General features: G+C 37.9%; 2 protein-coding genes across 3 annotated transcripts; both read right to left on the bottom strand.

Moving 5' to 3' along the window:
* arf2b (ADP-ribosylation factor 2b) lies at positions 1 to 7,961 on the bottom strand. Its single transcript, XM_007236350.4, has 5 exons — positions 7,874 to 7,961; positions 5,368 to 5,525; positions 4,782 to 4,892; positions 3,786 to 3,910; positions 1 to 1,025 (listed from the first exon to the last, which is right to left on the bottom strand). The coding sequence occupies exons 2-5, from the start codon at positions 5,513 to 5,515 to the stop codon at positions 864 to 866; spliced, it is 546 nt and encodes a 181-aa protein (XP_007236412.2). The 5' UTR covers positions 5,516 to 5,525; positions 7,874 to 7,961; the 3' UTR covers positions 1 to 863.
* Positions 7,962 to 10,009: 2,048 nt separating this feature from the next.
* LOC103047161 (uncharacterized) lies at positions 10,010 to 26,147 on the bottom strand. Of its 2 annotated transcripts, none has more exons than XM_022673939.2 (15): positions 25,628 to 26,147; positions 21,683 to 21,867; positions 21,296 to 21,365; positions 18,709 to 19,966; positions 17,858 to 17,992; positions 17,072 to 17,201; positions 16,223 to 16,351; positions 15,243 to 15,347; positions 13,882 to 14,045; positions 13,544 to 13,694; positions 11,572 to 12,339; positions 11,295 to 11,389; positions 11,077 to 11,203; positions 10,880 to 10,986; positions 10,010 to 10,358 (listed from the first exon to the last, which is right to left on the bottom strand). In XM_022673939.2, the coding sequence occupies exons 2-15, from the start codon at positions 21,849 to 21,851 to the stop codon at positions 10,152 to 10,154; spliced, it is 3,615 nt and encodes a 1,204-aa protein (XP_022529660.2). In that variant the 5' UTR covers positions 21,852 to 21,867; positions 25,628 to 26,147; the 3' UTR covers positions 10,010 to 10,151. The 2 variants fall into 2 exon arrangements, with proteins under 2 accessions (XP_022529660.2, XP_022529661.2); XM_022673940.2 differs by having other exon boundaries at positions 21,683 to 21,864.
* Positions 26,148 to 26,209: the final 62 nt, after the last annotated feature.

Here is a 26,209-nt window from a genome sequence, read left to right as displayed (position 1 = left end):
TTCATGTTTTAGAGTTTTTAATTTAAATCAAATCCAGCAGTTTGTGGTGGGGCTGGGAAGGGAATGTTGGGTGGTCTGTGGTTGAGCTTGAGGTCGTGCTGCCACTGGACGTGGGGGTTAGAGTAGAGTCATGAACCGAGAGTCAGATTAACTTCTCTACTTTTACACTCTCATGCAAATTTTTACACCAGAAGCAGGTAAAAAGCATAATTTCCCATTTTCAAAATGAGGCAGAGGACAAAGAAAGATGGAGCCTGATCTTCCCAACCTGATACAGGTTACAATGCCACTTTTCCAACACACCAGGGCAAATTCACCGTTCCTTGTTTATATACTAGTGCAATAGAAAATGCCGCATGTCCATAACACTAGTGGCAGGTTTTTGTTAGGGTTATTGCCTATAACAGACAACATGGAGGAACCTTCATTTACACTGTTCTTTAAAAGAAAAAACAAAATGGAGAACAAGGAGAAAATACTTGAGCAGAAACTGAAAGCTGTGTGAGCCACCTTACAGGTTTGACGGGTGATTTAAAGGAAGGATATGTATATAAAAGGCACACCAGAGTCATCCTCAATTCAAGCAGACAGACAGAAACCTTCATACATGGACACGCACACAAACACATTCTCTTTCACATGCATACTATAAGTAAACATACACTCAAAATCATACAGTGTGTGCATCCGTCTCCCAAACACATTGTGAGGCAGCAAAGTCTAAACCCATATGGTGGAGGACTCAGAGGTGAGGGAGGTGGAAATGTATCAAGATCAGTCAAGGTTTAGGCTAAAGCTGCCTCCATGTGTGTCTCACTCTGACACATACATGCAGCCAGACACTCAGAGGCCGGTGGAATGGCTCATTTCTGGTTTTTGAGCTGGTTGGAGAGCCAGTCAAGCCCCTCGTAGAGGCCGTCGCCGCTGGTTGCACACGTGGCCTGGATGTACCAGTTGCGATGGCGCAGTGCGTGAAGGCCCAGTTTATCCGTGATCTCGGCAGCATTCATTGCATTGGGCAGGTCCTGGAGGAACAACCCGGCAAGACGGCATGATCAGACAATGCAGCATTTTTAAAAATAATTTAATTCTCTTAACTTGCAATACATTTCAAGGGATTTACAACGACTTATAGAATACATTACTTAAGCACCTTAAGTCATACCTGTCAAGTCTCCCGTTTTGGCCGGGAAACTACCGTATTTTACTCCTCTTTCCCGCCGTCCTCCCGTATTAGTATTTTCCCGTAAATTTCCCGTATTATACTAAATAAAAAAATATATAGGCCACAGGCGACAATGCACTGACCGCTGTGTGTCTCTTAACCAATCGTGGTGCCGGTTCAAGGAGAAAGTCCCGCCTTTCAGGAGAAACAGCCAATCAGCTAGCTGGTTTTGCGGAGCGCAGTTTAGTGTGCGGGAAGCCCCGCCCCTCCCCTCGCTGTGAGTTCAGGCAGCTAGTCGGAGCAGCTATCGTTAAAACTAATCTGGATATACGGAGATTTTTCTAAAAGAAAGGTAACTAACCATGTAAACTGTGATGAGATTGTTTCTGATAGCTGGTTAAAAAGACTCTTCTCTGAATCAAAACATAAATTAAACCCACTGTGTGTTTAATAAAATACAGCTTGTGACTCAGTTAGCTTAACTTTAGAATTAGCTAGATAGATATTCAGGGTTTGAGAAAAATCTACATATATATATATATATAATGCCCTGCCCTGATGTGCCTGATCAGCCAATAACTATCATTTCCAAACTCTATTAGTTCAGGGCTAGTTTTAGGGTTTGTTAGAATTTGTTTAAATCTCAAGTATTGTGGTGTAATGTATTATAATGTAATGTAAGGTATTATTTAGAAGGGGTAGAAGAGATGGTTGAGCTGGAGAGAGAGAAAATGTGAAGAGGGCTGAAATTAACTGAACTGATCAGGAGTGGACTGAACGATAGAAAGAAGTATTAATGAAAGATTATTAATTGTGTAGGCCCCTTAGGACTATTATTTACTTATGGAATATATCTGATCCATGTCCTTTTTGTAAATTTGTGCACCCTTCAATTTCAATTTTAAATCTATTAAATAAATAAATAAATATATATATATATATATATATATATATATATATATATATATATATATATATATATATAATATATATATATATATATATATATATATATATATATATATATATATATATATATATATATATATATATATATATACATATATATATTATTTTTATTTATTTTATTTTTTTCCCTCGTTTGGGCTGTTGGGGCGGTGGAAAAAATCCCTTATTTTTAAGTCCAAAACTTGACAGGTATGCCTTAAGTTTACATTTTTGCACCTAATATCAATATTTGAAGCTTGATAAAGGATATCACTGTCGTATCAGCAAATCTGTGCTATTAGTTGTACCATCAAATTGCATTACAAAGCTTTTAGAAAGCAAACAATGTAACGTCAGAGTGAACTATATACAATATAGGCTTTAACTATGCAACTGAAAGCTTTATCATAAATCTGTTTCTGAGTCTAAAGATATTCCACATATGTATTTTAGCGACATTCAATAAAGACCACCTATGTATCATGAAGCTGCTAACATCAAGAAAATTCAGTTTCTGTGAAAAAATAATATTACCAGCAGTTACCTGCGTTCAAGCTACGTTGTTTAAGTAACCACAGTACTATATCTTAGACAAACTGATGAAAATTAAAAATGTCACTTTTTGGTTTAGTAGACTTGTATAACTTGGGTTCTATTTTTGACCTATGCAAGTAGTCAGCATTGTAAGATCAGATGTATTAATGCATTTGCACTGGCATTAACTCAGGCCCTGCTGCCACATAAACCATAAATGATGGTGAACGTACAGTGAACTCAAAGTAGGAAACTTGTACATTCTAATTCAGATCAAATGACCATGATACAAATATTTATCCAAATTAATACCATATCTAAAAGCAGCTCTGATCTGGAATTATCCGATTTATTTTAGAGCCGTGTTGACGCACTTGATCTGTGCAATGTTAAGTAGAGACTTATCCAATATTAATTTCATTTAATCAATTATTTTAAATTATTTTAATAAATCTAATTCCCTTTTGATGAACCTGACACTAAACTATTTATTTATAAGTAAATAAATAAAAAAGTAAATATTCATGTCATACATGTGTGGAAAAAAAACGACTGCTTGGCTACATCACTCTATATTTCAAAAAGTTGTTGGTGAGTGGAAATATCAAAATGCTAAAAATACATCAACACAAAAGAAAAAATTCAACTGCTAAATGGCATTTAACTTGAAACTGAAAGAAACCTCGTTTCAACAAAGCTGTTATTCAAATTTTCCATTCTCCTTTAACTAGCACAGGCTACAGAATGTAACAATACTATATAAACAGATTTTATAAAACAACTTCTATAAAAATGTTAAAACCTATTATTTATATATTAATTATATATTTATATATTACAGACTTATACAAGAAGCATGTAAAACACTAGTTCATAACAAAGCACATTAGCATATTAGTGCCCTGCGTTTGAGACCTGCCTTTACAATGAAGCACAGAGAGGCCAGCAGAGGGTACTGTAGGGCCTGAGAGACCAGAAATATCTAATATTGGTGATTATACACATCCCAGAGAATGTGAAACTATCATCTATAAATAAAATTAAAAAAGACACAAGGATAATTTTAATGAACCAATACTAACAATAGTGCTTTTATAATAACGCTTCTTTCTGTTAATTAGCAAACTCTAATGCCTACCTGTTTGTTTGCAAAAATCAGGAGAACAGCATCACGGAGCTCATCTTCTGCCAACATTCTTGTTAACTCCTCCCTCGCTTCATTTACTCGTTCTCTGTCGTTGCTGTCCACTACAAAGATCAGGCCTGAGAGAGAAACATGCAGTAACATAATGCTTTACGACACACAAGCCATTTTTCACTGTTATAGAAAATCAGACAGCATAAAGGAGTTTTGCAATTAGAGCACTAGGCACTCAATCAAAAGGTTATGGTTTCTTGTCGTTAGATTGTTGAATTGCATAGTAGATTAACAGTTCCTCTGGGGTAAGTAAGCCAAGTCTTACACAAATCGTTCGCACTTACAAGACCTACGCTTTGAACAACAAAGTAAAAAAAATATTAATAAATAAATAAAAATCACTGTTGTTGTTGAAAAATCTTCCTGCCATGAGATGTTGGCGCACCCTGCTGGGCTGACATGTTCTCACGAGAAACTTAAGTATGTTATCCTTTTACAAGTAGATTTTTTTTTAGAAAAGCTGCTGGAGATGAGGGAAAAAAAATATGTATATATGTTTACAAAAACATTCTGGAAGCAAGTGGCCTTAGTGTGTATAGAATATGGAAAGTCAATTATGGTTTTATTTCTAAATTTAACCAAAAATTTATTTTAGATTCAGCGCATATATATATTACTGTTGCCTTAATATCTGAGTATGTAAATAAGTAATGAAATAAATAAATGAATGCATGTAAGAATGAATTATTGAATGAAAAAATAAATGACTACAATCTTTTAAAGACATCTGTAATACATTGACAGGTTTTCGCAATATATACAAGGTCTGAAACAGTCCCTGAAATATTTGATATATAATGTTCAGACAGTTACTGGAAAAACAGGAAGAAAAAAAGGAAGAAAACAGGCTGATAAACACATTAAGGCTTAAGGAGATCCTCTCCCACACAGTAAAGTAGTTCCTGCTTATAAAAGAAAACTACCTTGAGATCCTACCTTGTGTGTTCTGAAAGTAGTGCCTCCACAACGGTCTGATTTTGTCCTGACCACCGACATCCCATACTGTAAAACTGATGTTCTTATACTCTACTGTCTCAACATTAAAACCTGGAAATTAAGCACACATACACAAACCTGTTAAACCTAGACTGTTACCTAAAATAACACAGTGTTTTAAAATCTGCATATAAACTGCCTTAATATCACATTGAAAAACAATTAAAACGACTCCTGCCTTTACATATTGTTTTTCTACAAATACACTTCCCTCCTCCTTTCCATAAATCCTCAGTCCACACACACATACAACCACACCCAAGATAAGGTCAAGATAAAGACAAAAGCATACTGTGCACTGTACAGGAAATTCAAAGCAAACAAGGACATGGCAAGAGGAGTGTGTGTGAGGGTGTGTCTTTCAACTTGAACTTGGAACAAAGACACTGAATCTTTGTGTCTCTAACCAAGAGACGTAATGCACACAAAAGACAAAACAGCAAATGGAGAGTGTGAAAGGTGCACATATACGGTCAGAGGAAACTAAATCCAGCCTCAAAGCATCTAAGCAAGTGTGAGCGCATACCGATTGTGGGGATGGTGGTGACAATCTCTCCCAGCTTGAGTTTGTATAAAATGGTGGTCTTTCCAGCTGCGTCCAGCCCCACCATCAGAATTCTCATCTCCTTCTTCCCAAACAAACTTTTAAAAAGATTGGCAAAGACATTCCCCATCTTCTCAACTCTGAGTGACAAACATGGGAGACAGAGACAGAAACTGAAAATTATAATAGAGAACCACACTTATCCTCTCTTTTAGGGAGGAACACTAAGATCAATAAAACATTTATTTTGTAATAATTTGTATAATAAAATGGATTATTTTCAGAGTGAAAAATCCTTCCATAAATTGAAATAAGAAGACCACTGATATAATTATTAAATTGTGACAAATAAAATAAGAACTTAAACAAAACACAATCACTGTTTTCAACAGTCATACCGACATCATATCGACTCATTAACATAACTTTAACAGTAACTTTTCAGGAAATTATAAAATATGTTGAAGACAGAAAAAAAGACTTAATAAGATATTTACATATTGTAGAATATGTTTTAAATGCTCTATGCTCTAAATATTATTTTTCTATCTAAATTCATGGTTTTTAATGGCTGAGCCTAAAAACAGCTTTAAAAATTCATTATAAAAGGTCATTATAGTAAAAAATGTTGATTATAGAAATTTGTCAACTCTGACTACTGCCGACTAAATCGCTACTTTGTAACAGCATCGCACTACACAAGTGCAGAGCACAGAAATATACTGGGATAATGGGCTCAATCACTGTTTACAATCAACTTGCTCCGTGTCTCCAACAGTGCCCAATTGAAACAGATTATATATTTTCTCACTAAATATCAGCACGTTTCCCATTTAAACATCTTCTGGGCACCTAAATCCATGTACAGTTGTGTCTTATTTAAAAGCAATAAAAAGCTTGACAAAAATAATTGTTTCCTAATCGAAAAACTAATCATCAGATTCGTTAACTACCAATATAATAGCTGCAGCCCTAACACTAGAGGTGTGCCATATCAAATCTTACGCAATATTATCGCCCAAATGTTTAAATCATAATAATAAAAATAATAATAATTATTATTATTATTGAAATATAGTGATATTATTTTAGGACCATTAGATACAACTTTGTTTTTAGAAAGTTTGTAGCAAAAAGAAAATTAACGCTGTTCTCATTACTCAATAGATATCTACTAAAAACTATACATTATATCCTGGATATATGGAGTAGTTATTAATATCATTACACGCTGAATCATTGACTTCTATGACTGTCACTATAATGACATTATCAATTTATTGTAAAGTAAATTGAAGTTATCTCTATAATATTTGATAATCGTGATATCATCTATCGTGTTTATTTGTATGTTTGTTCACACATATAACAATGAACAGTGCTTCCAATAACTGTGAGTACATACAGTGTGAACTGTAGTAGGTAAAAAAATAATTAGAAATGTGTTGTCCTTGAAACGATATATTTGCTTTGTTATTCTATTATCATTATGTCAGTGGCATTTAACGTTCTTAAAATAACTATAATATTGTTAAGCGCAATAATGTATGGGACAATATATCGTCCAAAACACACACATTACAATAATACTGTTTAAGGCAAAGATGCAAAATTTCACGGACGTTGCGATAATATAATAGCATAACAAAACAAGCATTCACACCCTTTTAAAAATACAACAATTCTGTAATTAATCATAGTTTAAGACATACATACAGAAATTATTACATTAATTGATATTGTCATTTTAAGGCCATTAATGTTTACGAACAATCTGACAATATAAACTGATTGATAAAATGAATTGATTTGTTTTCCCTAACTTTACAGCACAATCTGAGCAAACTCACAAACTGAAGCTTCTATCCTAATAATATTAGATAAGTTATCTACCCTGGAATATAAACTTGAACTAACTAATATAACTTACCATATAGTTACTTGACAAGACATTATTAGTTAACTAAGCTCGAAATGTTCATACAAACTATAAAGCTAGCTATCAGCTTACCCTAGAAAACGCCCATATTCTTCACAGGACTCAGAACTTCAACATGACTCTAACAGCTAGCTAAGCTAAGCTAACCTAACCTAACGCTAGATGGGTTAACCCATTTATTTAGCTAACTAGCTTGCTAACTAAATCACTCCTCTACTGTTAGCAAGCTCACATTATTTAGACATGACAGTGTTTTTACTATTTAAGTTGTGGTTTTATTCGGGTAACGGGGTTGGTTAGAGTGAGAAACAGCTGGTTATCCAGGTGTTTTCTACTCTTAAAGCGCGTTAGCGAGCGAAACTAACTGTTACCATATTAGCATTAGCGGCTAACCTATCCACATAAACAGGCTGGAGCTAACCGGGCTAACTGAGAGCGCGGTACTGTATTCAGAGTGGAGAAAAAGTTACAGGAACAGAACTACAGAGTTAATAACAGACCCCACACTCGATAAAACCCCGCTGAACTGTATTTCAGAATAAATTTTACCTGGTTGGCGGAGTTTCTGGAGACTTCTCGGTCACTGCTGTCACGTCAAAATGGCTTTCAGAAGCCCCGCCCACCGCAAACACCCGCCCAATCACAGCGAGGAAATCCTCCTTATGCTGTCCATACACAACACGACTTTAAACAGACTCTGACTTTTAACAGACTGAAGTCTGACCCCCTCTCACATCTAAAGACTAGTCACAGACTTTTTACTCACAGACTAAGATTCTGCAAAGACTGGGGATCACTAACTGCAAAAACTGCAACTAGATTCTTTCTGAGATTATTTCCCATCAGGCTTCTGGTGGAGTTTACTTACAATACATGTTACATATTAAGTTACAAATATGTGTAAATCAATACTGTGATTTATCAGACACTCGCAGCTTCTGTCCCCATTAACAGTTTATTTTTCTGTCACACTGTTAGTTCTTGATATTTTTTAATAGAATACATTTTGTTTTCAACTCTGCCTATAAGCTATTTTCCGCCCCCCTTTTTTGCTACAGTCTTGTTTAAAAATCACAGTTTCACCACTATACATTTATTTTGTTTTAGGTAAAATTAAATGTGTATTTATTAAACTTAAAAAAAAAAACTCTGCACAATAAGACAAAGTAGTGCAAAATGAAATAATTAATAATAATAAATAATAAATAATAATAAATATAATGAATGACTTTAAAGTGCTACCTGTGTTTAAAATGCTGTTCATATTAAAGTAAGAAAAATATAAGGCATATAAACTGCGTTCTATGAAATGTGTTCTTCTTCAAATTGTTTGTAAACAGTCACGTGAAATATAGCTCTTCTATTGGTTGTTGACATTGTGCATGTCACTTTTTGAGTGAGCCAAGTCTCAAGACTTACGATAATACTAAACACATGTTGATTTACACTAAACGATTGAGATCATGCAATGCATATGCATTAAATGCATATGGATTTATCACACAACCAAACCAAATAACAGACGTGTTGTGTATACAAGTCAATTTTTTTTTTTAAATGAAGTGGTTTTTTTTTTCATTATATTAAAATGATATGTGTTGTACAATTATGGAAAAAAGTGTTAAACCAGAATATATTTTAAATTTTAGATTCTTCAAAGTATCACCTTGCTTAGATGACATCTTTGCACATGTGGCTGGATTTTCTGGTTATTCAAAGATGACAAGGTGGACAGGCAGTTTTCAGACGAGATCCTATTGCTTTGCCACGACTTATTAAGAAATGCGAACGGGACAATTAAGTCCTGGGCACAACTTAATTAGCTTGTGTCTACACTTTAATAAGCCATGGCCATGCATTATTATTATTATTTTTTTTTTATAATGTCACCTTAGGGGCTTTGTAGTTATTTAACCAGGCCCCTCACATGAAACAAAACTGGATAAAATGTAGAAAAATTATTTAAAGTGAAGGTTAATATTTGCAAATATTAGCAAAAATATGTTCATTAAGAATATATTTTTTTAAAAAGTACTGTTACAAAGTGTATGAAATTTAAACTATGCTGAAGACACAAATGACATGTTATATATAAATGGGGGGGGGGGTTCTTTGAACAATATTGAGAGATCAGCTATAAAATGTAATAAACAAAAATGTATGTTTCTTGTGAGGAAAAAGTCAGGACACCATTTGCTCTATTGGTATTTCACACTCTGGCTAAAATAAACTCAAACATTCCTATAACCATCTACCAGTCCCTGATATTAACCCAGTCCTCTTCTGCGTAAAAACGAGAACGTGCGAAAATAAAAGTCATGCCAAGCGTGACGGAGACGGTGAAGGCGTGTAAACGAAAGTTCGCCAGAGAAGCGTTATTTTTTTCATTATCGTTCATTATAGTTCAAACAACCTCACGAGCCAGATGTTTTACGCTTGCGGCCACATCTGGCCCACGAGCCGCCTAATGCCGAACTATGCTTTATAGGTTTCTTACCCCAGGCCCCACAGTACTTCAATGGGATTAAGTTTCAGGATTTGGCAATGTTTAAATGTTTAAATAGGTTCAAAAAAACAAATGCCTTCATTCATGGGGTGTCCTAATTTTTCACATGACTGTATTCTGATGCCTACTTAATAAAACAATTTTGGAAACTAGGAAATGAAGCTAAACAATCCAGTGTCTTAAACAGTAGAGATTTTACTGTACAGATGTAACATATTGATTTACAATCATATAGAAAACAAGAATAAGCTGAATAAAGAAAGGAAGAGAAAAAAGAAGGGAATGTAGTTTCAGTGTAAATTTAGGTAGTGTAGGTTTAGTTTAGGCTGCTAGTGTCGAGCAGGTATCAGATGCTCCTTCGTCATGTTCTTGCTTCTCCAGTTTTCCATCTCTGACCCTCCAGTCCCAGCAAGTGCTGTCATCTGGAACAGGGATGCACTGCAGCCACAGGCCAGACTCCAAAACCTCGAAATCTGGGGAGACCAGCTTCCCGTCCAGGGTGGCCAGGCTGAAGGTCCTCATGGAGATCTTTGAATCAATATGAAAACAGGGTTATTTTTTGCAGTACCTTGCTACAACTTTGCAGTGCTTAAAATTATTCATACCCTTGATAGTTCAGACATCGCCATGTGAATGACTAAGAGAAGGTCTAGAAGTGCCAATTTTGCATAATAATGCCACTCTGAACGAAGCTCTTACAGCATTACTATGCCACAAACACATTTAGCATAGCAACAACGCCAGCCATGACAAAGTAGCAGCAACAAAATTATGCGAGTAAAGATTAAAACAAAGAATTATAGTTGATGTAAATTATGTTATTGATTTCATAAACTGCAGTACATAGTCACAAACTTAAAACAAAAAAGTTAAATTCAGTAGATTTTATACTGTTTTTGACATGGTGTCCCAAACCACAGATAAGTACGCTAAATCGAGGGGGAAGCATGGGGGGGTGGTTGTGGATTGGTGGTGGTTACCTTTACCTACCTCAATAAATGACAATAATCACAATAATACAAGTTGGTATAATGTGAGGTATTTCTCACCTGTGCACTTATTCCTACAGCAACATGACCCAGCTTCACCTTCAACTTCTCTCTGATCCTGAGAGTCTCACCGCTCACATCCTCCACCCAGATATCCACCCCCAGACCTACACAACACACAAAAAATGCATCTACATCATTAACACTTTCTGAAATTCTGTACAGACATGCATATCAAATATCATCACAGATTTTACCCTCAAAGCAGCAGGAAGGTGGCTGATTCGTGGACACTGACCAGTCCACATTAAAGCTCTGCCCATCTGCCAGGCTACTGTATGAGGAGAACACCCCTGAGCTCAAATCATCTGACCAATCTGAGTTCTGTAAAAGATAAGAAAGAGTGAGTTAAAGTATAAATGATTCTGCATTGTGTCCAGCTTCTTAACTGTGGATGTGTGTTTGGTTTGGGCACCTTGTCGGTAAGCTCAGGTTCAGAAGAACAAGTGCTGCGGTGACAAGTGAGAGTTAATTTAGAGTTCTTTTTAGATACGTTCATCTTCTCTCCACCTGTAGAAAAAAAAGAGAAAAAGAGTAAGAGAGACAGAGAGAGAGAGAATAGGAATGAAGGCAGTTCACTTGTGCACATGGAAGTGATTGGAACACATGAATGCAATAAGTGAGTGAGTGAATACTTTTGGCAATATAACTGTGCTACCATAACTGTATCTGGTCCATGACAAGACACTCACTTGGTATTGTTGATGATACGGAATCTTCCTCTGTGTCTGATGAGTTGTCTTCTTCATGCTGAAGGTACAAACGATGTTTTGCTTTTGAGCCATAGAGAATCTGCAGGCGCTGGAATGGCTCCCATTCTTCCTCTGCCCAATCACTTCCCAGCTCCCTCAAACTGTCTAAATCACTCTCTAATTCTTCTTCAACGTCATCTCCTTCATTCTCACTTTCAGCCTCCTCCTCCACTGGGCTTCTTGTTTCCGCTTCATTTTCTTCTTTTAGGTCACAATTTGTATCATTCAGTTCTTTTTCTTCTTCTTCTTCTTCTTGATCTTTCTCCTCCTCATCAGATGGTATTTTTACTTTAGCGTAAATGTCACAGTCTTCTTTTTCTGCATGAACTTCTCTCTCATCTTCTGAAAATGAATGCTGTTTGTCTGTTATGGCCAGATCTTCCTCTGTTCCCCAGTATCTCTCCATCCACACTCTCATCTTATCTGTTTTCACCCCATCCATATCTCCATCTTTGTCCCACGCATTCTCCTCCTCTGATTCTTCTTTATCTGTATCAGTTTCATCCTCCTCTTCTGCTTTTTCTCTCCACATGCTGACCCACTGGATTCTGGGGTTCGAGGGCTGATCCTGACAGGGGGCTGCTATTGCAGGAACGGAGGATGGGATGTTCTGAGTTGTTGTATTCTTCTCAAAGCTCATTGGTTGGCAGTTATGGGGCTCAGGTGTGTCAGAAAGGTGAGTTAACACCAGATCAGAGATCTCACCCACTATGAATTAACATATGCAGCATATAAGAAAAACCAAACAAGTCTGTTAGCAAAATCAGACAATTTTAAACTACACAGGACAAGGCATCATTCAAATTACAAGCCATATTAATATATTCAGATTTTCAGATCTAATTAGGATTTCTTGATGGTTTACATTTATCTGATCTAGGACCACATATGAAAGTAACTCAAATCATATTTGAAAAACTTAAAATAATCAGATCTGCATCACACTAAAGGTCCTGTACATCAGGGGTTCTCAACCTTTTCTACCTTACGGCCCACCTGTTTACAACTTGAAAGCGTCAAGGCCCCCCTAATAAAAAAAAAAAAATATATATATATATATATATATATATATATATATATATATATATATAAATAATAATAATAATAATAAAATATCTAAAACAAACAGAGTATAATAAACTCTTGCTACCATAACTTTACCCTGAAATGGTGATTTAGGCTTTATAAATATAGTACATGAACTTCTTACTGGAAACATGTTTTAATATTGTGCTTTCTTTGTATTTTTACTTTTAAATATACACATAAGAGTAGCACGGTTTGACCAGGTAGCACAACTCGACAGAACACCTGATGTCTCGGCTCGCCATGTGGGCGTATCCGTGACGTTTTTTTTATTCAAATGAAGCAACAGGTTTAGTCAATCATAAGTTTCAGATTTTTAAATCAACCTCACTGTGATCTACAGTTATATAAATCCGTTTTCAGCTTCTCCTCAGTGGTTGAAAGGCAGCTGTTCTGTGTGTGTGAGGCTGGTGTGTGCCTCTCTCACACACAGCAGAACTTTTTGTCGGAGTGCGGGGCTGCACTCATGCAGCGGCTCTCTCTATTGAAATGAATAGGATGTGTTGTGCTGGTGGACGGTTAAAGGCTGAATAATGAAAGACATGAAAGAATGAAGATGTAGCTCTATGCCTGGAAGGGGTGTGTTTGTTTTGCTGTTGAGTTTAACTGTCGACAGTCATTCTCCAAAATACAAATACGTATACAGCACCTTTAATGCAACAACATCCAGATTTAAGTCTTATTGTTGGCCTGATATATTTTCAGATCCTCTCAACCTGCAAGATAGTATCACAACTAGAAATATCACGTACAAAGAGCTGACATTCATGCATTCTTTCCAAATAATTACTAATAAGCATCAAGACCTTCGGTAACAGCTTCTCACCAGCTTGGAGAGCTTTGGTGGTTTTCTCCAGCAGCTTTCTTGCCGAGTCTCTTTCTCTTGGCTCTTTTACCAATCCCCCTCTGATGACCTCACAAGTCAGGGGGTCACAGCCAGGAGGAATCTCCCACAGAGGAGCAGGTTCACTCACAATCTGCACATAATATATTCATAACAGACGCTCTTAAAGTTTGTAGCATGAAACCAGCCAAAGACACTTTTTAGAAAAGCTGCTAATGTCAATTTAACACGTAGAAGTAGAATTCTACACGTAGAAGTAGAATGCTAACTACCACAGCAGCTATTTTTTAAATCTGGATTACAGTACCAGTACGCCTTACTTTCAGGCAGAGCGGGTGTGTGTAGTATCTTGTCCAGGGCTGATGTCCACTGAGCATGTGCAGCAGCATGCAACAGCTGCTCCACACATCTGCTTTATTAGAGCGAGGATCACCTCGTGCCACCTCAGGGGACATGTGGCTCTCGGTTCCACGCAAGCCATTGCCTGAAACACAGATACACACATGAATTCCATAGATTTAGATGGTTTTGCAAAGGGCAGGATGCCTTGTGCACCTAAAAGCTTATTTACAGTCCCTTTATGTACAGAAATCAAGCAATGCATCTTTTAAAATTGGCATGAAGTTAAGCTATATACCCACTAGAGGGCAGTTCACAAAACTCAAATAAAAATCCTGAAATAAACAGCAGTGTAAATGGTGGAAAACAGTGGAAAATCTTCTGCAATAAATGCATGTTCTGTCAGTTGTGTTCATATGGCACCGGTCATGTTTTATTCAAAATATTGGCTACACTTCCTGTAAGACTTCCAGTGGTACTGCTCCATTTCCAACATGTCTGTTTTTTAGAACATTTTAGAACATTATTTAGAGTACAGAAGAGATTAGCCACTGGTTGAAACATGAATTAAGGCATCTATTTATGCAGAATGCCCTACCCTTTAAGAAAAAGAGCCAATCCGCTTGCTGATTGCACCATCTCAGGAGCATCAGTGTACTAGAGGGTAAAGCTTCCCATAAAATGGAGATCTGTGCAAGCACAGTAGCCAAAACTGGCCAAAATGGACATGTTTTTTTGTACATTATTGAGTAAAGCACTACAAACTATTCATTAGTATTTTTTACCATATTTTATCAATGACTTATCAAATATTTTTGAAACAATTTTGGGCTCTCCCCATTCAAATAGATGGGATGCTGGTTTAGTTATATTGCAGATGACTGCCCAGTGGTGCTGCAAACATGGCTGCGTAGTGGACAGACTTGCTTATTTGTATCCATATTTAATGTTGAGTATAAATGAGCCTTAAGGGTACAACGGATGTGCTAGTATCTTTTTGCTTATTTTCAGGGGCACTTTTATTAAAACAGCAGATGATATTTTCAACAAAGATTCAACGTCTACCAAGTAAAAGTAATTAAGCACGTTTAAAACTTAAACATTCTTGCTGTACGTAATGTGGCCACTATTATGCCACAGTCCCAAATTTTTCACTGAAGGCAAATCTCAATGAAGCAAGGAAACATGGGTACAGGACCACGTAGACATGCACCACAGAGAAAATCCCAGTTAAATAAATACGATAGAATGATGCTAAAATCTTAATGCTGAAATACTAAAGTTATCATTTTATTTTAGTAACAGTTTATATAATGAGACATCCTGGACTGAAAAAATGTACCTCTGAATGTCTTGTTGCTGCATCCAGTCTGGTCCAACATCTCAGACAAGCCAAAGTCACACAGGAAACACTCCATGCCGTCCTTTGAAAGCAAAACATTGTCCACTAGACACACACACACACACACACACACACACACACACACACACACAGAAAATGTTTATAAAGCTTAAAACTAGACACAAGGAAAGTGGGCAGTTCTACACTGCCTTGCCAAAAAAATGTTGGCACCAAAAAGAAAGGTCACACACTAATATTTTGTTAGACCGCTTTTAGATTCATTTTAATCACCAAAATCTTGCATTGATAATGAAAGAGTCTGACCCAAGAACCCAAACATTCTCAATGAGGTTAAGGTCTGGACTCTGTGGTGAACTATCCATGTGTGAAAATAATGATCTCGTGCTCCCTGAACTCTTTCACAATTCCAGCCCCATATGACTGTGCCATCAGGGAAGAAAAAATCCATTGATTGAATAACCTGGTCTATATTCAGTATATTCAGCTGACCTCATTCTTTCAGCACATACTGTTGCTGAACCTAGACCTGCAGACCAACTGCAGCAAACCCAGATAATTTACTTCAATTTCAGGTGGAGTCAGTGTATTTTGTACTGTACTAATGTGCAATGAACATGCTGTACCAGCAGCGGGTGCTGTTGCATCACTGCTGATTTCCAAACACTTGAATGAATGATAAAGCTTTAACAGTCCACATGTAAAAGAATAACTCTAAGGTTTTAGGTTTTCAAACCTGATATTGGTGCCGTCCTTCCCTGCACACTTCACTGCTACCAAAACATCAAACACCTGATTCATCTATGCAGTTCATTAACAAGCCTTTTCAGAGTTGAGTTGCAGGAAATCCATCAATATGTGCAGGGCAGGGGGACACCAGGACCAGGACCAAGGCAGAAAAACACTGTATAAAAACATGTAATAATGAATTTATGACGAAAATGAAAAGCATTTCTCTTTACCTTTAACATCCAGGTGAATGACTTGTCTGCTGTGCAGGTGCTCTAGAGCTTGCAGCACCTGACGGTGGTAATAAAGCGCCAGTGCTTCAGGAAGTACACCTTTTTCTTTCAATAACTGGGCAAGAGAACCTAACAGAGTAAGAAAGAGGAAGTTTAAATTGGACAGTTTACATTAAAAAAATATATGTAAATAAATCTGCTTAATTTAATGGTTGAATTGATTTAAAGTGGTTTGGTGTGAATTTGTGTGCAATGATAGTGGCAGGACACAGTGACTGCAAAGTCTATAACACGACTGTAGTTATCAAACGCAAACACAAAAACATAGGTCTATTTGGGTTATTTAAAGGATTCTGAAGATTTTCACATCAATTTTCTCATCAATTGAATGATTTAATTTACGTAACAAAACTTAATAATGCAGAATTAATAGAATGAGAAAAGGTGTCTGAATTATAATATAATGTCTTGTAGGTAGTGAGCAATAGTTAAATTATAATATTAATATTTAATTGCATTGTTTGCAGTGTACATTTACTAACCACTTTATGGTGCCTCATATTGATCTGCTGTTATATATAATTTATATCCGCCTCACTCATCATTGTTTTCCTACCACTAGTATAACCACATCATACACAGCATTGGGGGGTTGTTGGGGACTTTATCACATGTGGGGAAGTTTCAACCACATAGGCTAGATTTAAACTGGTCCACCATCCTAAATTCTGTTATTATTAAAGGCTAGAGGATGACCAACAAACCTTTAGAAACTGTGCAATTGCTGATACCAGTTTTTATTCAATTTTTTGTTATTGTACATTTTTATGTACAGTTACCAAAATCCACCTGTTTTAAGGTCCATGAAGAGGACAACATTGGGCCCCTCTCTTACTGCTCCATACATCTGGAGGACACGTGGGGAGTCCAGTCGGCTCCATGTCCCTACTTCCTCCCAGCTGAAACTACTCAGAGGAATCTGTAGGCAGCCAAGCACACAGTGTTAGAGAATATATACAGATAATCTCAGCAAAATGAATTAATACAGCAAATTACAAAATTAGTGTGTATAGCAAAAAGTTTGGATGTGGATGTCCTAAACCCTGAATTTGGTCCAGGATGCATTTTGAGTACATTTTATCCATTGAACATTAGCATAATTTACAATATCATTATATTTTGTGAACTATACAATGATTAGATACTTTGGTAACACTTTACTTGGATGGTCCATTTGATGGCCTCTTTGATGCTCAACTGACATTCAACGAACATTTAACTAAATGTCTATTAAATGCAACTTAAGTCAAAACATAACCTAACCCTACACCTAACCCTAACTTTAGCCCAAATTTTTAATCTAATGTAATGTTATGCACATATACAGCTTCTTTTTTGTTATAAATAAGGCCACAATAAACACATTAAATGAAAATGGAAAAAAGGGTGAGTTGTAAAACAGGAGGGTAGCAAAACACTATGTAAAAGCAGAGGTAGCTGAGAATCATGTCTATTAATGGCGCCACTCGATCAGATAAAGGCTAAAGTGTCATTAAAATTGTGGAGAGTGCACTACGTTGTTAGAAAGTAAGTTCCCAAAATAATGTAAACTTGAGCAAAGTGAGTTGATTTTACCTTTTTGGCAGCACAGGTAAATCCTGTTTGTTTGTCCCGGACACTGAAAACATCTCCATATGATCCGTTCTGTATGTGCCGAAGAAAGGAGTATTCCCGTCCCTCTCGATATGTTGAGTTTTTTGCCTGCAAAAACTAAAAGACAAGAATCCAAACCAATTTATCCAAACCAACCTGGCCACATGTGAAAAAGTATTTGCCCCCTAAACCTAATAACTTGGTTGTGCCAAACGTGTTACTTTTAAACCAGATGTAACGGGACACACACCTTCCACAAAGTCCACTGTATCATCAAGATTATTTGTGAAATGTAAGTGGGGACTTTTTGGTCAGCAGTGCTTTTTATTTTGGAACTCTCCAATGGAGACCATTTTCACTCAAATTCCTTCTTATTATTAAATCATTACCACTTGACCTCAACTGAGGCAAGTGAGACCTGCAGTTCATTAGATTTGGTTCTGGGTTCTTTTGTGACCTCCTGGATGAGTTGCCCATACCCTTCTGGAGTAATTTGGGTAGGCCGGCCATTTTTGGAAAGGTTCACCAGTGATATGTGTTTTTTCCATTTGTAAATAATAGCTCAAAGTGTTAGATAACACCTTTATAATATTTGACCTTTGCAACCTTTCCAGAAAATGTGGTTAATCACAGTTAATGCATTGGGAAATATATTTGTCTGATATTACAGTTTGTTTGATAATCAGAAAAAATGTATGTATGAAAAATGTTAGATGGGGGGGGTAATTTTTACTATAAATAGGCAGTTTATAGTAAAGAACAGTTTGGAAACTTGTCTATCAAACATGTTAACCATGTTAAGGTAACAATAGTCAACTATTCAAATTTCATACCTTTTGTGGGTGGAAGAGAAATCCTTCACTGACATTCAGCTTTTCAGGACCTCTGTCCTGTGCTGCCTCTTTCACCATCTCGCAGAAGAACCTTGAGAAGCTGTAGTGATCTGTATAGGTCACAACACCACGCAGATCATTCAGGGTGACTGTAGAGGAATCCTTACACTGAGGAGCATCTGAAACGATCTCCTTCTCTGGACCTCTACAGCAGGCCTCATCCCCATCACTGCTCTCAGTCCAAGCATTGTACAGGTCAATGGACATGTCTTCACTACTGCCGACAGGTGACGCGCAGCAGCGGCCTGTGCTGAAAGGGTCTTCACAGTCTGAGTCACAGCTCCGTACAACTGTGCAGTAGGAGGACTCAGAGCCGCAGTCTGCAGTGTAGCAAGAAGCTTCAGAACCTGAGTTTAAACTGGATGAGGCAGAGCCCCACTGGGCCTCGGATAGGCTGTCTATAGAGCCCAGGCTAACCTCAGCAGCGTTTGAGTCTAGGCTCCACTTCCAGTCTGCATACATGAATAGAGAGTCTGAGGATCCACAGGAATTGTCTGATCCAAAAACGGCTTCTGTGCTGTCTCCTGAGGGGTCAAAGCTCCAGTTGTTGCTCATGTTCTGCTCAAAAGAGTGTGATTCTTCTGTGTTACCAGTTACATCCTTCTTCTTTTTTACAATTTTGCAAAAAACATCTTTTTTAAGAACATCAAATGACATTTGTGGACCTTCTGCATACAGGCAAATAGAGTCACATTGCTGCATCATACTGCAACAAGTGGAGCCCTTGATGCTCTCAGCATAAATGTACACAGAGTCAGGGTCAGAATTTTGCCCAGCACAATCTGAGCCTCCGATACTCGAGTAAATGTCAGAACAGCAGCCCACTTCAAGCCTGTGGAGGCAGAGCCCTGCGGCACTAAATAAGGGACACTCTGGAAAATGGGTCCTCTGGTGGGGAAAATCTGGTGCCAAAGCAGAATGTTCTTCCAGGGATTCAAGCTCCGGCCTACACCTTCCCTGACCAGTACTCTGGGATCTGAAGGAGAAGCGTGTTGGTAAGAGACCGTCCTCTTGTTCAGGGTATCTAAGCGGTTGAGGCGTAAGAGATGCTCTTTTCTCCTTCTCTTCTTTCCCATGTTTTGACTTCTTCACTACTCTGTCCCTCGAGTGCCGTTGTCCTAGTGCCATCTCTTTTTCACCTTCAGTCCCCTCTCTATGCTCTTCATGGTGCATTCTGAAGGAGGGAGCTTCTGAAGAGCTTTAAATTGGAAATAAAACAAATATATTTAACATGTGAATACAGACATTTCAAATTAGCATTATTGGTCATTAACATTTAATCAAGAATATACCCCAAATGTAATTGAAATTTAGTGTAGTAAATATTGGCATTTAGTTGCTGTCACAATCAACAAACATTTAAAAAACATTTTTTAACTCTTAAACCGTTACAGTAGTTGTTCACTATATTTTCACTCTTGAGTGTGATGGCCTGTAAATGTTTTGTAACTTTTATTGGTCAATCTGATGATCTGTAATAGTTTACTTTCTTTTAGCTGTTAAGTGTGATGCTCTGTAATTGTTTTCTATCTTTTTATTGTTCAGTGTGATGCTCTGTAATTGTTTCTCATGTTTTAATTAGCGTGATGTTCTCTGCTTGTATCCTTGGCCTTTTTTTGTTTAGTGCAATGCTCTGCAATTGTTCTTGATTGTTCAGTGTGATGTTGAGCAAGTGCTTCTCATCTTTCTATTCTTTATTGTGATGCTCTGCAAATAATTTTTTTCTGCCTTTCAGTTGTTTAATATAAAGGTCTGTAATGCTGTCCTATCTTCCTTTGTCTCAGTGTGATGCTCTGGAAATATTTCCAATCTTCCTGCTGTTTGCTTTGATGCTTTTTAATGGTTTTCTATCTTTCTATTGTTAAATGTACTGCTCTGTAACTGTGTCCCATCTTTTCATTGTTCAGTTCAATACTCTGTACTTGTTTTCTTGATTTTTATTACTCAGTGTCATGCATTATAACTTTCTTCCTATCTTTCTATTATTGACTGTGATGGTTTGTATACACTTGTTTTTTTTTATTCAGTGTGATACTCTGTCATTATTTCTTCTCTTTCTATTATTCAGTGGAATACTCTGCAATTGTTTCCTTTCTTTTGTTGGTCAGAGTGATGCTTGGCAGTTATTAACTATCCTTCTGTAGCTTAACACGATTCTCTTTAATTATTTTTTATATTTTTATCCATTTTTTATCCCTAGTTTTAGTGTTATGCTCTGTAATAATTTGCTGTTTTTATTGTCCAGTGTGCTGCTCCCTTATTGTTTCTCCTGGATCTGGGAATAATTTCCCATTTCTATTGTTAAGTGTAACACTTTGTAAGTGTTTCATCATGAAAAAAATAAATAAATGAAAGAATAATAACTGTACAGAATATGTTATTTATACAGGTAATACACATGAGGCAGCTATAAGCCTTATTCTTTGCTGAACTATTATTGACTTTGTAATAAGAAGTCATAAAAAACAGAACCATTTCACAAGATAACTACTGTATATAATTTCAGTCAGTACTTTAGCATGTGTACCTTCTACTAAGAGGAGGCTGAAACATGCTGTGTTTTCCACTTGACGGCCTAAACTCTTGCCACTGCTCACCTGAAACAGAGAAAACAGAGAAAGAAATGATAAATATTACAGCTTTAACCACACCCTCCATCTACCTTCACCCCGACATCAGCCAGTTTTTATTTGTTACAAATAAACATCAAAAACACCAAACATAAGAAAGAAACAAGCAGAAAGCAGAACCGTAAAAGTCTCAAAGGAGAATCCCACCACGTACTGGCATTAATAATAACCTAATATTTTTTAACTTTGTCACCTATTTTTCTAGTCAGAATGATTACTATACATGCTACTACACATACTATAACCGCTATAACAAGACTGAACTACAGCTGAGATGTTCTTACCCTCTGTGTGAGCAGTAACAGTTGCCATGCCAGTCTCCTCAGTGACAGTCTGCTGCATTAGAGTCTCACTTTCCGTCTGGAACAGGGGGTCGTGACCTCCTCCTGTGCTGGAGCTGGACGTTGCCTCAAGAATATCGCTACTCGAGTGAAACATGGTGGGTATGGCCATTCCTCTGTTCTGGCTGCTATAGCAACAAGAAAGAAAAATACATACATACAAATGGACAAAAGTTTTGGGACACCTTTTAAAATCAAGGGGTCCTGTTTTTGCAGGGCAGAGAGGGGCAACCGTCTCTATAGAATAGAGAAGTGTTCCTGGAATTCAAGATTCTGGAATATGACTGTGAGGATCTGATTGCATTCAGTGTTAGGAGAGTGAATGAGGTCAAGATGTTGGATGACTGCCTCACCTCAACTTAAAGCTATTAGATGGACCGCCTTCACCTCTGTAGCCCACACTTGGGCGGAGGCATTTTGCCAAGTGGAGTCCTATTCAATTGGTACCATATTTTTCGCACTATAAGGCGCACCAGATTATAAAGCGCACTATTCATAGACGTCTATTTTGTGACGCTAACATAATGTGACGCTAGTAGGGACCTGTAAAACTAAGCTTAGTTAAGTAAACAAAACTGTAATCCTTAAAAAAGAAAAAAAAAAAAAAAAAAAAAAAAAAAAAAAAAAGGATTAGATTTCCATATTTCCACTAAGGCTCGGTGCAGCAGTACTAGCATTAGCATCTAACCTCTTTCGCTAACAGGGCGTAAATGCCAGCCAACAGAACAACACTGAGACATCCTGATTGATCCAGTAAGCCAGAGCAATATTAGCTAGTGGTTCGTCTCACGTAGCTTGTACAAACATTGTAATACGTAAATAATCACCTGTTAATTGGCGAAAGAGCTAGCACTTAGCAGTGCTAGTTGGGGTTAGCAGCAGGCTACAGGTCGATAATACTCACCTCTGAATGGCGCAAGAGCTAGTGCGCTTAGTGGCTGATGCTAATATGCTAATACTGCTCTAGTCTCAGTGCTAAACTAAACTTCATCCATCCATTCATCTTCTTCTGCTTCTACTGAATCTTTTTGGAGCCAATCAATAATCATTTTTCATGGCCTCACAAACTCCTCCCACACCCAAATTCTTGCCTCAGCAACAGCCAAAGCTGCAACACACTTGGCCCTTTGATACCCATCAGATGCCTTAAGAGTCCCACAAACCAACTAGACCTGATTGAACTCTTTCTTCAGCCTAACAGTCTCCCTTACCCATGGTATCCACCATCGGGTTCCAGGATTGCCACCACGACAGGCACAGACAACCTTTGGGATGCAGTCAAAGGTATGGGCTTGGGTCTGCCAAGTCTGTCCGGCATTTTCACCTGCCATCTGATTTAACTCAGCTAATCTAGCTGATCAGTTGACAGCTCAGCTCCTCTCTTCACCCGAGATTCCAAGACACATGGTTGCAAGTCTGACGACACAACTACAAAGTCAATCATTGAACTGCGGCCTAGGGTATCCTGATGCCATGTGCATTTATGGACACCTTTGTGCTCAAACATGATGTTCATTATAGATAAACTGTGACGAGCACAGAAATCCAACAACAAAACCCTGCTCTGGTTCAGATTGGAAAGACCGTTACTCCAAATCACACCCCTCTAGGTCTCACGGTCACTGCCAACATGGGCATTAAAGTCCCAAAGCAAAACAACCCCCAGGGGGAGCGCTTTCAAGCTCCCCCTCTAAGGACAACAAGAAATCTGTGTACTATGGACTGCTGTTCGGTGCATAGGCACAAACAACCGTCAGAGCACATTTCCTGACCCAAAGGAACAGGCAAGCAACCCTCTCCTCTACCTGAGAAAACCCCAATGTACAGGCGGCAAGCTAATAAACCCACTTCTGCCCTATGTCTCTCCCTGTTGGCAACTCCAGAGTAGAATAAAGTCCAGCCCCTCTTGAGAAGACAAGTTCCAGAGCCTACACATATATCTAGTTGGTACCTCTCAACCTCACACACCAGTTCAGGCTCCTTTCCTGCCAAAAAAGATTACATTCCATATTCCAAGAGCCAGTTTGAGCAGGCAAGGAAAAGCCCCCGCCTTTGGCCACCACCCGATCCACAATTCACTGAACCCCCATCACTGCCTCTCCCACAGGTTGTAAGCCCATGAGAGAGTGGACAAATGCTATTTTTTGGGCTGGGGCCGGCTGGGTCCCATGGGTGAAGACCTGACCACCAGGCGCTCGCCTTTTTGGGAAAATTAAAGTATTTTAAGTGCACTTTACAGTGCGAAAAATATGGTAATACTGTAAATCTCTCTAGGGACTAGACCAATAGTGTCACAATCACTGTCAGCAATAAGCACGTCTTAAAGTAGCTGAATGCATTTATTAGAAGGGGTGTCCACGAACATTTGAACACAGTGTATAGTGTACATATACATAGCAACAACAATTAGTAAGTCATACACATTTCAACACATAGTGAACAATTAATAAGGAATGAAGATGACAAATGCATTGCTCCCCCTCCATCCACTTTTACTCCCTTACATTGTGTCTTGCCCTCATGGCACTGCTAGGCCTGTGTGTGAATGGGGGCATGAGTGGTGGGGGTGATCTAGGCCAGCGTGTATTAATAGTAGCAAGAGATGTCGGTGCACACACAGCAATGCATGCCTCTTCAATCCCTCAGCTGCTTCAGTCACTCTCTTCTTTCCTAACACTCCAAACCCTCCCACCCACACATTTTCACCCCCTCAGTTAGTTAACAGATCTCTCCCTTTCGTACAAACACACTCCCCTAACCCTATCCTTCCAGACCCAGTCAGCTGTCCTACTCCCATTCTCTCTAACCCTTTCTTCCACTCTGTACTTCAGCCCTCCCCTCCTTGCTCAGATTTCTCCCTCAGTTTCTACCCTGTGACCCCGTACCAGCCTCCCCCACCAGCCATTTCTCGCATCAGATTCAACTACAATAACAGCCTCTCTCTGATTGTTAACAGCTCACTGGTTACAACGAAAAAGCCATTTTTCGTCTCCCCTTTGCAATGACCAATATGACGGACAGTCTAATCAGATGGCGGCACTGCGTGAACTTATGAAGCCAGTTTATTTTCGTCAGTGTAAACAGATTTCTTTCCTAATCAGAGTGAATATCTTCAGACTTATGATTTATGAACCTAAAGGCCAAAATTAAGTGTTTAAGTGGTTGGACTAATCTAATCCATGTCCTCAATCTCAATCTAAGAGAAATGTTTTCCATTATGCAGTATGTTCATGGGAAGTACAAAGTATAAGACTCACATACAAAATAACATTGTTGCAATTGTTAAAATAATAATAAAAAAAACCTTATTTTGATCATGCTTAAAAGCAGTCTATTTTGTATTTGTTTTGATCTTTACAGGGAAGCCTATTCATTTATATATATATATATATATATATATATATATATATTTGCAGTTTATATGCATTTAATTAATATTCTGCTTGTTAGTATTGTGGTAGGTTTGTGTAACATTACATAATTATGTTACAGTACTTAGTTCTTGTGGTTTTCAAATATTTAACGATGTTGTGAATATGTTGCAGTGGTATATTCTTAAAATAAATAAACTATTTTTCAGTGTTTTGTCATATCACCAACAATACTATGATCGCAAATTTTCAGAATGGGAAGTTCTATTCTGACGATATACACAGCAAAAGTTTAGACACTACACACACAAACACACTTTATTCAACAAAACAGAGAGTCCTCATGCCCTACATATTAAAATCTCACTTATTCTGAACTCTCTGTGATATATGGCACAAAACAACATGCAAAATAAGCAAGCACAAGCCAAGCAGACAGAACAGCAGACCAAATGAAAATTTCACAACTTGAGTGATTACGAAACACCCAAGTTGGTCATATACAGCACGGACATACCAGAGGAAAGAGCCAGGATGGTCAAGTCCTGCCTCTGAATGTCAGCTGTGCAGACAGTAGATTACTCTTCTCAGCTCACATAAACTTGGAAGACAGAACAGACAGAAACCTCCGTTCTTCTCTTGGTTTAAACACTATGGCCTTTAGCAGTGCATCTGAAAGAGCTTCAGCCTGTAGGAGCAAAAAAAAGCCGCACATGCACCCACGAGCTCCTGCTGGAACCAAATGCCGATGGCTTCCATCCAACCGGGAGTCAGTGTGTGTGTGTCAAACAGCCTGATTGGCCAACAGACTTCTTAGTCACAAAGTTCTCAAAATAAGCATGAATCAAAAGGACACCTTTGCGCTCATTATCACTATTTTACGCTCGGTTCAAGCTTCCGATCTATCTGTCCGTCACGCAGCAGATGGCCACTATCACCTTCCGTCCGTGGGCATGTAAAAGCCGACCCCAGATATTCCATCCATCCTAACCAGCATAACTCGCATACCTCAGTCTTACTCACCAATCACAACACAACACGCTGCATAGCAACCAATTGGGGTCTTTGTTTACCAAAACAGTTGTAAATGAATTCAGTG

Source organism: Astyanax mexicanus, chromosome 6, assembly GCF_023375975.1.
Source record: "Astyanax mexicanus isolate ESR-SI-001 chromosome 6, AstMex3_surface, whole genome shotgun sequence".
Lineage (NCBI taxonomy): Eukaryota > Metazoa > Chordata > Actinopteri > Characiformes > Acestrorhamphidae > Astyanax > Astyanax mexicanus.
This window is presented reverse-complemented; position numbering and strand designations above follow the sequence as displayed.